Source organism: Nuphar pumila, chromosome 7 (assembly GCF_984573655.1).
Source record: "Nuphar pumila chromosome 7, dmNupPumi1.hap1.1, whole genome shotgun sequence".
Taxonomy (NCBI): Eukaryota; Viridiplantae; Streptophyta; class Magnoliopsida; order Nymphaeales; family Nymphaeaceae; genus Nuphar; species Nuphar pumila.
The window spans coordinates 567,332-580,491 of record NC_143255.1 but is presented as its reverse complement, the minus strand read 5'-3'; the positions used below and the strand labels follow the sequence as shown (position 1 = coordinate 580,491).

Below are 13,160 nucleotides of genomic sequence, written 5' to 3'. Positions count from 1 at the left end.
TATGTCATATTTTTCCCTTTTTATGGGTTTTATGTGTTAGCACATTATGTGCTTATGTTGTTTCCCTTTAATGGGTATATTTGCACTCCACGTGCATAAGTATGGGTTCATTATTGAACCCAATGTATTTCAAGTCACTTTCTAACATGGTATCAGAGCAAGGTTGAGATCGAGTTGCTCTTTGGTGCATCGGGAAGCGTGGTATTCAAGAATTTGTTAAAGAAAAATGGTGAAGTATTCATTTCTCTCTATTGTCTTTCTTATAGTTATTCGGTATGCATTCTATTTCTTTGAGTATTGTATGAAGAATGTAATATGTTCTTTTCTTTATGTGTGATTTTTGTATGTCTTTTTTGAGTTTCTTGCTACTCCATTGAATCGTTTTCGTATGTTTTTCTTTGAAAAACTTTAAATGATAACTTGTTTGGCGAAAAATTAGATATATGATTGCTCAAAACTTGCTTTAATGGGTCGGTAAAAATTTATGACCGTTGGAACTTTGAATTTACATTTTAAACCTAACCTTGTTTATGAAAATACCTTTATATGAATGTTTAGTCTTTAAAGAAAGGTATGTTAAGATTAAAATGCTTGTGAAATATAGTTTTTTGAAAAATGTTTGGCATATATGAAAAATTCCATATTATGTGTCCGTTTTATATGAGCAACATTTAATTAAGAAAGTTTTTTTTTTAATACCGGTTGAATTAAGTTTTAAAATGGTCTTATGGAATATGGTGATTTTCTTTCTATCTTTACACTCTTAAGGATGTTTTCAACATTTAGAGAGTTCTCTCTCTTTTCAATAAGAGACATTTATATTTTTATGTTGTGATTGTCTCTTGTGGGTTTTGGTGTTTGCCCTTTTGTTTGTTCATTAGTGAATGTTGTAAGTGCTTAATGCACTCTTTTGCTTTTCCGCATATTTCATTACAAAAGTTATGGTCTTCACTAATGTTTATTGTGTACTTATTTCATTAGGAGTAGGTAATAATCTATTAAGTCATGTTTTTCGATAAAACTTAAGAGTGTTAAATTTTTCCTCAATAAATGTTTACTTTTTATTTAAGCCATAGTACAATCTTATTTATCATAAGGTTTTGTTAATGAATCTATTTTGTTGGGATTTCTTCCACTTTAATGGAGTTTTCTCCTTCTTTGGGAGTTGTATATGTTTGTTTGTTCAAACTCTCCTTAAGGAGCCTTTCGGTCCTTATAATCTTCTTGTGAGTATATACTCTTTTATGAAGATTTCATGATTGTTTATCATTTTTAAGTTGAAATAGTAGATTTCATAAGTTTTTCGAAATTCACCATCTTTATGAATGCCTATATTGGCCTAAGTTTGTTATTTTTGAACTTCACCAACTTCACCGTTTAATTGCACCTTATGTCTTTCATAGTTAAGGCTTGTTTGTTCCAAATCGGTTCATACACATGATGTTGCTTAATATTTCATGTTATGTTGCATAGTAAGCCTTTTTTGGTGTACAAGACTTTTTTTGAAGATTAAGCATAATTCGTGGTTATGCAAAATTGTTTTGATGGATTATATTGGACCTTTGATTCAATTTGTTAATCGGTCCTCTTTGTAAAAATTTTTTATTTGGAAAATGATTCCTTATGTGTTTATTGCCCTTTTGTGGCATTTATGTTTGTCCATCACATGTTATTTAATGCATCATTGTTTTGGCCTTTTTATTGTTTTATTAGAGATGTTTGTTGAGGTGAGTTATGGGCACCTCGTGTTATATCATTTTAGATTGTCCAAATTGCCATATTATAGATGGTGGTTGAGGTGAGTTATGGGCACCTTGGGACTCTAGAATGATTTGGTATATGATCTCTAATTATGAGTGTGACACTAGTTGTTATGTCTTTTTAGATTGTCCACTTACCATATTATAGATGGTGGTTGAGGTGAGTTATGGGCACCTTGAGACTCTAGAATGATTTGATATATGAGTGTGTCACTAGTTTGTTCTTGTGCCATTGATATTATGGATGCTTCTAAGTAAATGTGATGGACATATGGTATTTGAAACCTTAAATGTTTTAAGGTACATTTAAAATCAAAATGTTTTGGGATTATAGCCCACCCTTTTATTTGTTTATGAATCTTATGAGTGCATTTGCACATTTGTGATTCTGTATGTTGTGCTCATTGTGCACGTGTTCTTGTGATTTTGCACAAGTATTCTAAGTGTTCTTGGTGTGTGTATGTTCACACATTTGTTCTCAAGAATTTTATTTTATCGATTATAGTATCTTGTTGAAGATATTTTTTACATGCATGTTATTGTTATGAGAATTCATTTTAAAAGGAGTATTGTTTTATTCGAGGCTTATTTTCATTACAAGTTTATTGCCTCAAAAGTCTTTTCCTTTTATGCCCATTATCTAAGTGTCATCATATGTAGACAAGAATTTTATTACACCTTCGTGTGTTTTTAGCCCTTTGTTGGCTTTTGCTCTCTTGGTCTAGTAGCTGAACACACTTGTCTTGAGTGATCTTATATGTAGACAAGACACGTTGATTCACACCATCGTGTGTGATCTTAGTCTATGTTGGCGTTTGTGTTCTTGTTCTAGTCGCTTAGATGTATGCCCATAGTTGGCTTATTTCACTCATTTCAAGTGCCATCTTATGTAGACAAGAGATGTATTATGTTTTAGCCCATGGTTGGCTTATTACTCTTGTTCTAGTAGCTGAACATACTTGGTTTTAAGTGTATTTTTACGTAGACAAGAGATGCTTTTTAGTCCATGTTGGCATGTATTCTCTTGCTCTTGTCGTAGATGCACTTATTTCAAGTATTATTATATGTAGACAAGAGGTTCGTTTACACACCTTTGTGTGTGTCTTTTGCCTTTAATGGTTTTATATTCTTGATCTAGTAGCTTATACACTTGATTTATGGGTTTTGGAGGACTAATGAGGAAGTTGTTTGTAATGAATAAACTATTATTGAAATTTGCAAAATTCCATTCATGACTTGTGTTTTTCAAGTAAATCATCTTTTTGATATGCATATCAAGTTGATTTCTTAGCATTTAATCTATATATTAAGTGCTTATGGTTTTTGCCACCCTTATATGTAAAATGTTTTTTTTATTAAGTGTGACTTTCATAAATGTTTTTAAAAAACCTTGTGAACTCTTGGGTTTATTTTGCCTAAAGTATGTTTGGAGACTTCGTTTCTCTTTTTTGGAACTTCACTACATGTTTGAAGCATGTTTTAGTTCTTTGAGTATCAATTCATATTATGATTCGTATATGCATATGCTCTTTATGGCCTTTTTTGGGCTCTCATTCAATAAAACATATGTATGTTATGCTTCTTCGTAGGCTTCTTGTGGTATCCCTTAGTGGATCATTTTGTTATTCCCCATTATGGGGTTATATTTGTCCAATGGTGGACCTTATGAATGCATTATGCATTCTTGCAATTTTTGCATAATTTGCTTTCGCTCATTTTGTTTTAACATAATGTATGATTTAGAAACTTTGGTTTTCTAAATTTTTCGTTTCATACTAAAGTAACTATCATATTATGCATAAATTTTGCACCTTGTTAGGAATGTTCCTTTTTGAGTAAAGTGCAAAGATATTGTTTACTTGTTCTTTGTTGTTTTCTTTTCTCAGGATCTTGGAGATAGGACAAAGGGAAGTACCCTGGATGGTTCGGGAAATGGGTTCATCATTTAAAGACAATTGTAGGAAGGCTATTTCAAGTTTCATTGCATCCTTGCCGAAGCCTCTTGGAGTCGCCGAAGCCTCGTGGAGTTTTGCCCTTTTTTCAATCTTTTCGTTTCCCTGCAAAGCTTGAGGGGGGTGTTAAAATATACCCATCAATTGTTGTAATTAGACATATTTTATATATATAAAAGATGATACATATACATATATGGTATATATGTATATGTATCCTCCTATTTATATATATAAAATATATATTTTCCTTTTGTTTAGCCGTAGGGGTATTTTAGTCTTTTCTTCTGTTTTACGCACATTCACTTTATGAATGTGATTGTAATTTATTTTATTTTTCTTTTTCTTTTATTTTTTATTTCTTTTTTCTCAAGTACCAAAAGGTACCTTGGGGGGCCCACTCAAATAGACGTTGGCCCCCTTCCAACGGTAACATTTGTGACCGTTGGAGGGGCTCCAACGTCTATGAGTGGAGCCCCTCCAAGGCTCCTTTTTGTTGTTATAAATAGGGGCTCTCCCCTTTGTATTTCTTAATTCTTGAGGGAGCTTATGCTCCATTGTAATGGGGTTTTTACCCCTTCTCCATTATTCTTCAATGATATGCAACTTATGACTTTATGTCATATTTTTCCCTTTTTATGGGTTTTATGTGTTAGCACATTATGTGCTTATGTTGTTTCCCTTTAATGGGTATATTTGCACTCCACGTGCATAAGTATGGGTTCATTATTGAACCAAATGTATTCCAAGTCACTTTCTAACACCCCTTATGGTCCTTCATAATGAAAAAATTAAAAACAAAAAAGGAAAAGAAAATGGTAAAAAGAAAAATACAAAAAAGAAAAAAGATACATGGTATTTTACCAAAAACACCCCTATCGGGTTTTTGGTTGTACAGAAAAATAAAAAGAAATAAAATATGTATGTATATACATATATGTATATATATACTTATATATATACGTATGTATATATATATAAGTATATGTATATATATATAAATATGCATATACATACATATATGTATTTATATATGCATATTTTAACACCTCCTTGCTCCCCCGCTGGCTCTCTCTGTGTTTTGATGGGGTCGGTCGAGGTTGGGGCAGGGCTCGGCCAGGCAATCGAGCCCACCCTTTCCCTGCCCTCTGCCCCCCTCTCCCCCCCCCCCCCTCGTCGGGCACCCTTCCCCGAGTCTTCTTCTTCTCGTTCTTCCTCTCTTTCGTCTTTTTCGGCAGGGGCGATGCCCTTGCCGCCTGTCATTTTTTTTGGCAGGCAGGGGTGAGGTTCCCCGTGCCTCTTTCCTCTCTGTCAGCTGCCGCCTTGTTTTCTGACAGGCAGGGGCGAACCCCCCCTGCCTCCTTTTGGTCCGTGTTGTTTTTCGGCAGGCAGGGGCGAACCCCTGCCTGACCAAGAGGAAGGAGGCAGGGGGCTTCGCCCTTGTCACCATGTTTTTCGGTAGCCAGGGGCTCAGCCCCTGCCTCTGCCACCCTCTCTTTTGTCAGGAAGGGGCCTTGCCCCTGCCTCTGTTGTTCTCTGGTAGGGCCCTGCCTCCCTCCTCGCCCCCTTGCCAGGCCAGGGTCGGTCTTGGCTTAACTGCAAGCCCACCCTTCAACCTTGGCAGCTCGAGCCAGGGTCAGGGTCGGCCTGTCTGCCGAACCTCACCCTTGCCCCGCCCCTGTATTTGCCTTTTCTAAGTTTTTGCATGTGTACTCACGATTCTCTTTTTGCAGCCGCGCAACGGATTTTGCTTGCACCTTGCGCCTCGAGCCATTCGTTACTTGAAGGCGATCGCAACCTCAAAACTCTCCAATGTAGGAGAAAGTTGCGCAAAGGACAATGAACGAACTTAAATTAAGCAATTAAAACTTAAAATGAGAAAAGAAAGGACTAAGGACAATACATATACGTACATCTATATATGTACACATTTAACTCAAGGACACGGTTTCGTGATCCTTGTTCTTTTACTTTCCTTCCTTTATTGCTTTCTGTTGCCGCTGCGCTTTATGTGCCCAGGTTTTTTTTTCGCATTTACTTTCTGTCTTTACTTTCTTGTCTTTACCTTGCCGCCGCACTTTATGTGCCCAGGCTTTTACTTTCGCTTTTACTTTCGCTTTTATTTTTTGTCTTTACTTTGCCGTCGCGCTTAATGTGCCTAGGCTTTTCTTTGTGTCTTTTCTTGTTTTTATTTTGCTGACGCTCTTCAGTGCACTTCCTTGCGTATTCACTTACTTGCATGTTGTTTAGCCGATGTGCAGTTTCGTACCTTGTGCACTGCTTACGAGGTTTTGTGCTCGACACGCAGTTTTGCACTTTGGGGATCGATTGCATATTACCGTTGCACTGTATTGTACACGAGCTCACTTTTTGCTGACTTGCACTTAAGTGCAACTTTGAGCGTATTCCATTTCATTCATTTGTTTCAAAAGACACGACACACACTTATGAACTTCGGTTCTCCAAAAAACATGATTTTTAGGCACAAACCTATTTTCGAAATGCATAGTTTTGTAAAGCAGATTTTGAAAGTCTTTTGCGAGATAGCAGTTGGATTTCTCAAATCAATGTATTTGGGAGAAGTGTTTTACAACTTCGGTTCATGTATCCGATGCAACTCGGATATTTTTCAATTATGGACACGAGCTTGTGCTGTGGGGTGATTCCTTTGAAAAATCTTTATCACGTTTATCAAAACCAGTATCGCGATGTATGCGTAGCATACAGATACTGCGATAAACAAATGAGAGATCTATGGCGATCTTGCCTCGTGTGAGTTGCCCAGTGTCGTACTCAGTTTGAAAGACGAATCATGTTCCAAAATAAGGCGTTTGGTTTAACACAATTTCAAGTATACTCTTTTTCAAAAGATATGGGTTTTATGCGTGAGCACTAAAATCCTTAAAAGGGATTTCTTTTCGTGAGTCCAGCTTTTCAAATAAACAGTTTTGCAAAGTTTTAGAATCTTTTTTATTGCGAAATAATAGCCAAGTCTTCCAAATCAACGCATTTGGGAACAAGATTTTTGCTACTTCTTTTGCAAGACTTTGTTGGGTTGTCTTGTCACTTCTTTTGCGAGACCTTGTTGTCGGGTTGTCTTGCCAAACTAGATATTTGTTGCATCACTTTCTTTGCGAGATTATGTTGTTGGTTTCTTTTTAGAAATCCATGCCCCTTTCTTCGTAGTCGTACTTTTAGACATGTACAATACGTTTGAACTACAAGTAGGATGATAGGTCTGTAGTAACCTCAAAACATGTTTTTTGGCATATTATTGTAATTATGTAATGTTGATGTTCGCCTAACTGGCAAGAGGCTCGTGACGGTCTAAAGGATCAGAGCATATCCAATTTGAACTTGAATGATTACACTATGCATTTTTGCATAGAAATGTTTTGGGGATTTCCTTTGAGAAATCCATACCCCTCTCATCGTAGTTGTACTTTTGAGCAGGTACGTTGCGGACTATGATGAGTAGGATGAGAGGTCTATGTTTACCTCGAACGTACAATGACACGTGTTTGAGACCACATAATGGTGATGTTTTCACCCTCACAATACGTTGACCCCTCTCTGTGAAAATATCTCAAAAGAGATAATGTGCAAAATAAGCACCACCTCCACAAAGGAATATGTGCACAAAGGCACAAGAACACTTAGAACAAAATGTACACAAGGTACAAATGGAGAACACAAATGCCAAAATATAAAGAATTTTATTGAACAATTAGAGAACAATGCTCCAAGCATTAAATACATTTATGAGGGGGGTTCACCCCCATTTATACTAAAGAGGAACCCTTGGAGGGGCTCCCACTAGACGTTGGAGCCCCTCCAATGGTTAAAAATCTAACTGTTGGAGGGGTCCAACGTCTAGTGTTGGACCCCTCCAAAGGTTGACTAAGTCAACAAGAAAGAAAAGAAAAAGAAGAAAAAAAGGAAAAGAAAAGAAAGAAAAAGGAAAAGGGAAAAAGTTTACAAACATATTCACTAATGTGAATATGCGCAAAAAGTAGAAAATACCAAAATACCCTTGGGGGTTACATGATGTGAAAAAAATATATATATATATATATATATATATATATATACACACCAAAATAAAGATACAATTTAACACTCTCATCGTGGTTGTACTTTTGAACAAGTACATTACGTATTGCGGTGAGCAGGATGAGAGGTGTGTGGTTGCCTCGAACGTGCACTGACGCGTTTAAATCACCTAATGGTAATGGTTTCGCCTTCACAGGCAAGATGCTCGAGTGGGTCGAAAGACCAAAGCATATAGAATGGGTCTTCAATTAAGTAACACCTGATGTACACATTCGACTCACTGACTTTATCAAGAGAGAGGATGGATGATACAAAAACTCCGATGGATAGACCATTAATGGCTATTTCGGACAAAAGACTCGGCTTTTCCAGTCATCAGAGTCAGAGGAAATGTGCTACAAAAAGTAGCTTCAGGCACTTCTGTTGAAGTTGGATGCATCCATAGGCCACAAATGCTTTTGGAGATTTTCTCTCTTGGTTACTGTCCGTCTCCTTAGGAGCAGACTCAGCTAGCTACTTGGGGTATCTAAAATACTTAGCATAATAAACTCGTGGATTAGTCTCAGTTGTTTCTACGTGTCGTGCCTTGTGCGTACCTGCAAGGCCAGTTAATATTGAAACAATAAATACCTTGTTCACAACACTTGTTGGCTCGAATCTCTTATTACTAATGTAATTGCTTACAACTCGTAATCTACGAACTGTTTACAATTAGGACTAATGTAACTGCTTGTCTTATAAGCTTTTATATTTCGTAATTAAATGAACTGCTTGTTGTAAAATTGCTTGCACCTTATGATTAATTTAATTACTTGCCGTGAAATCGTGTATGTCTTGTGTTGAATGAATTCTTGCCTTATGATAATTGATAGCTCATTGCTCACATTGAAAACTTTTATTTGTTTGCATACTCAATTGTTCATGTTAGAAATACTTATTTTAATCATGCTAGACATAACGCATTACTTGTTACAATTGCTTATTTCAGTTCCATATTGTCTCACTTGTGCACCTACCAATTTTTCGTGAAACTGACCCATTTTATATGTTTCGGATCTGCGATGACACGATGATGTGATGAGATTAAGATGAAACTCTTTCCCTGACGTTTCGCTTCCGAGGACATTTCGGTAAATTTGCATAAAGGTTTTCTTGAAAATCTCTCTTTTGTACAAGTCTTAAACTATTAAAAATTGCATTGTCATAATCTATTTGTTTTCTTAAATATATGGAGTTTCAAATATGTTTGTGAAGGAAAGTTTGCGCTGTAATGCGCTCAAGGTTCATTGACTTGCTAATTCAAACACCATTTTTCGCTGAATTACTATTTAAAAACTCTGATAAACGAATGATTACAAGGCTTTCAAACTTTTCATAAAAAGTTATAAGTCCTGGATTTTGGGGCGTTACACAAAAACTAATTCACCAAGATATAATACAAAGTGAGAACAATCTCAAGAGCATAACATATGCACACAGTAGCCACTATGGGCACACACAACACATAAAAAATATATAACTTCATTGATAAAATGCTTAGAAAAGCATTGAAGATACAAGGGGTTTCAACCCCTATTTATAATACAAGAGAGAGGGAAGGGGGCAGCCCAAGTAGACATTGGGCTAGCCCCCAATGGTCATATTTATGACTAAAGTACATAAAAGAAATAAAAAGAAAAGAAAAAGAAAACACCTATTACATGGGTGAAATGACTGAAATACCCTGATGGATATTTCAGTTTGCATATAACAGAAAATAAATAAATATATATATATACATCGACATATAATTTAACAATATATATATATATATATATATTCTGGCCTCCCTCCTCTTTTTGAACATGGTAGACAGAAACCAGATGGGTTCCATCCTTCTTTCAGGCTTGCACTATCCTGCTATTTCTTGGCCATTGCTGGTCCCCAAAAACATCTAGAGGAAAGTGGGGCTGGATTACCTACTATTGTGGTTGAATTTTTCCCGTGATAAGGTGCAAGAAGTCAAGGTGCCTTAAGCCTTGCTGACAACAGCAGTCGAACCTTTTCAGCTATCCAATCAGCTGGGAAAAGGCTATGATGGAGCATCCAGCAGGTTTGTGCCATCAGTGGATCATTAGATGCCCATCGCCAGAGAGAGAAAGAGAGAGAGAGAGGTACAATTGTTTTGTTATTTTTTGTTTTTGCTTCTGTTACTTCTCTGGTATGTCCAGGCCATTGATTCTTTCCATACTTTTCATGAATATTAGTACGAGTATTTCTTTATCGCCTTTCACATGTTCCCTTAGTGCTATGGTATGCTTATTGTCTTATCAACATCATATGTTTCTTTTCTATGTGGAAGCAAAACTATAACTGGTTTTGTGTCTCTATTTATCAGCCATGAAATTCTATGGTTTGGAGCATAATCAGTAATGTTTGCATCCTTTATAGGTTACATCAACTCAGCATGAATACATGTCACAACATAAGCTTCTTATGTGATACTAAAATACATTTATGAAGTCCATATTGTTATACTTTTCATATAGTTATAAACTAAGCTTCCATGTGCTAAATGCAGGCTAGCAAAAAGATTGCTGATGCAAAGCTTGCAAAAGATTTTCAAACAATTTTGAAGGAATTTCAGAAGGCCCAAAGGATTGCGGCTGAGAGAGAAACTGCATATACTCCTTTTGTTCCCCAAGCTGTTCTACCTTCAATGTAAGCATGGTCTGTTTGTCTGCTCTTTGAGTAAATTTGGAAATTTTGCCTGAGCATTGGTGGCAACAGGCATATGTGCTGGGGGGAATTGCAATTTGATGGTTCTGTTTGTTCACTTGCATCACATACACAAGTGCTCTCTGAACCATGCAATAAGGTCACCCATAATAGAGAAAACTACTAGGCCTTCTCTTATTAGCTTTTCAATACCTATAACTCTCTTCTTTGTTTCTAATTAATTTTTTGGGGTGTTGGCGTATGTTTTGGAAAGGGGGGGGGGTGGTTTTCTGCCTTTGACAGTCATATTTTTCAAGCTACCAGAGAAAATGGTTACTGTTTAGGTCTGTGAAGTTGAAGGTAACTAGAAAGTCGTGCAACTTATCATCTTCATTTTCAAATGAAGACTGTGATAGCATCTCTTTTTTACTTCTTTGGTTATTTATAAATTATATTTATATGAAACCCTTTGTTCATCAAGCTACATGTATGCAACTGGAATTCCATTCCAAATGAAGCTACTTATGGCAAGTTGTGTGTGCATGTCTACATTTAGATGTCCTTTTCCTCTACTATATGCTGCTCATCACAGCCTTTGATTGTGCCAGGCCTTTTCTTATTTACAGTTTCTTGATGCTTAACCATCGATCATTTCTGCATCCAGTGAACTAGATAAAACTCCTGAACGACGTGCTCTTCTTGTCGAGTCCAGAAGGTGATATATATTCTTGTTTCCTTATATGTTGTGTAGATGCATTACTAGGTGTTGGTGCTCATTAGTTTTCTTATGGCATTTATCGTACCAGGATGAACCATAACGAGTTATATATTACCTAACTTGACAAAGGATACTTGTGCCATTGCTACTTTTGCTTCTGGTTTTCTTAATTTTATTCCATTTTGTTTTCTCACTTTTTTGTTCCCATTAACTCCTTGACCATGTTCCAGCTGTGATATAAGTATGAAAGGCCAATCACATATTGAAATTTTTCCCTCTTTTCCAAAAAATGCATCTCCTCACATTGGCTAATTTAGTGAGCAAATAATGCATGTTGTCAAATGAAAGCTTTTCTTTGTGTGTGTGTGTGTGTTCTGCTTTTTCTGTCGGTTAATTTTCATTTGACCACCATATATTGCTTTTATTCTGTGCCAAAATATTTTTTATTATTAAGTGAATTCATCCATGGAAATTGAGTCAAATTGCCTATCTGGTTAACTTCCATGCCTTGTATTAAATTGCTGTTCTACCTAACACTATTCCCACAAGTGGAATACCCTGATTAGCTAATCCAAACTATTCACCAAATTTCTATGAATTGAGCAAGGGCAATGACTAGTGACATAAGTTAGTAGTTTTGAGGGCTTCGGTATTTAACCTTTATTATGAAATTGCTAATTATTGATTATGTTGATCATAGTTACAGATAATTCTGATATTTGCTTTTAAAAAAGTAATATTTTCCAAAAAACTGACTATTTTGAAATATTTCATTTTGATCAGTTATTATCGCATTTAAAATATCACATAAATTTTTTTTGTCAATTATTTATATGTTAAATATATGATTTTATAAATTCTGTATATATTTTACGTTTTATGTACCGATATTTTCCTGATAAGGTCAGGTTTTTTAAAATATCATGAGATTTTCCCTCACAGAGAGTTGCCTAAGGACGAGATTTGTCACTAGGTGTTGATAGTGTATTTGCTGGGAAGGTTCAAATCTGCACATGTATGTCTTCCCATTAGAGGGAACTGCCAGATGACCGGACATATATTATAAGCTATTTTCCTCCTTTAATTTAGTACTGCTTTAGGGGCTATACTTGTTATTCATCGTTGCTTATTTTTGTTCCTAGACAAGAGGTCCTATTGGTTGACAATGAGATTGCATTTAATGAAGCGATCATCGAGGAACGTGAACAGGGGATTCAAGAGATCCAACAGCAAATAGGCGAAGTGAACGAAATCTTTAAAGACCTGGCAGTGCTTGTCCATGATCAAGGAATTATGATCCGTATGCTTTTTCAACTGAAGATTGTTCTATCAAGTATCTCCTGAAGGAAAATAAAAACTGAATTCTCCTTTTCCTACATGCAGACGACATGGATTCCAACATTGAGAGCTCCTATGCAGCTACTGCACAAGGGAAAACTCAATTAGCAAAAGCAGCGAAGACTCAAAAATCAAATTCATCTCTGGTAATCATCTATTAAATAGATTTTGACGTTGTTGAATCAGGAAAACTAGTGTTTTAATGGTGATATTTGCTTTCCTGCAGATATGCTTGCTACTAGTGATTTTTGGTGTTATCCTTCTCATTGTCATCATAGTCCTGGTGGCATAGCTGGCTGTCTAGTATTGTCTGGTTCTCAAGAAAACTGACATTTCAAGACGGAATGATTGAGCGCCGACGGGCTACAGATTTGGTTTGAGATGCTAAGGTCTCACCTCGGGCTTTTATGTTTCATTTGGTTATGGGTATGTAAGTATTTTGGTCACTTGTCTTAAAAAAAAGGTATTTTGGTCATTTGGCATGTATAATCTCATTTTATAGTTGCATAGTCAGATTTGCTTCATGTTTCTGTTTTCCCTTGCCGCCGGTGTGAGTTCTGAGGGCAACTGCCTTGGGTTGGCTTTTTTATGTATCCAAGGACCGCTAATGGTGAATTTATCAATAAATTCATATTCTTTGTT

General features: G+C 36.1%; 1 protein-coding gene across 2 annotated transcripts in view; it reads left to right on the top strand.

Moving 5' to 3' along the window:
* Positions 1-13,160, top strand: part of LOC149830759 (syntaxin-22-like) — a 35,574-nt gene extending 22,414 nt beyond the window's left edge. Inside the window, exons 4-8 of one of the 2 annotated variants that reach the window (XM_090013476.1) lie at positions 10,326-10,465; positions 11,127-11,177; positions 12,323-12,480; positions 12,564-12,664; positions 12,745-13,160. In XM_090013476.1, coding sequence (XP_089869602.1) covers positions 10,326-10,465; positions 11,127-11,177; positions 12,323-12,480; positions 12,564-12,664; positions 12,745-12,810 — 516 coding nt within the window. In that variant the 3' untranslated portion in view covers positions 12,811-13,160. The remainder of the gene's footprint in view (positions 1-10,325; positions 10,466-11,126; positions 11,178-12,322; positions 12,481-12,563; positions 12,665-12,744) is intronic. The other variant, XM_090013477.1, reaches the window with a different exon arrangement.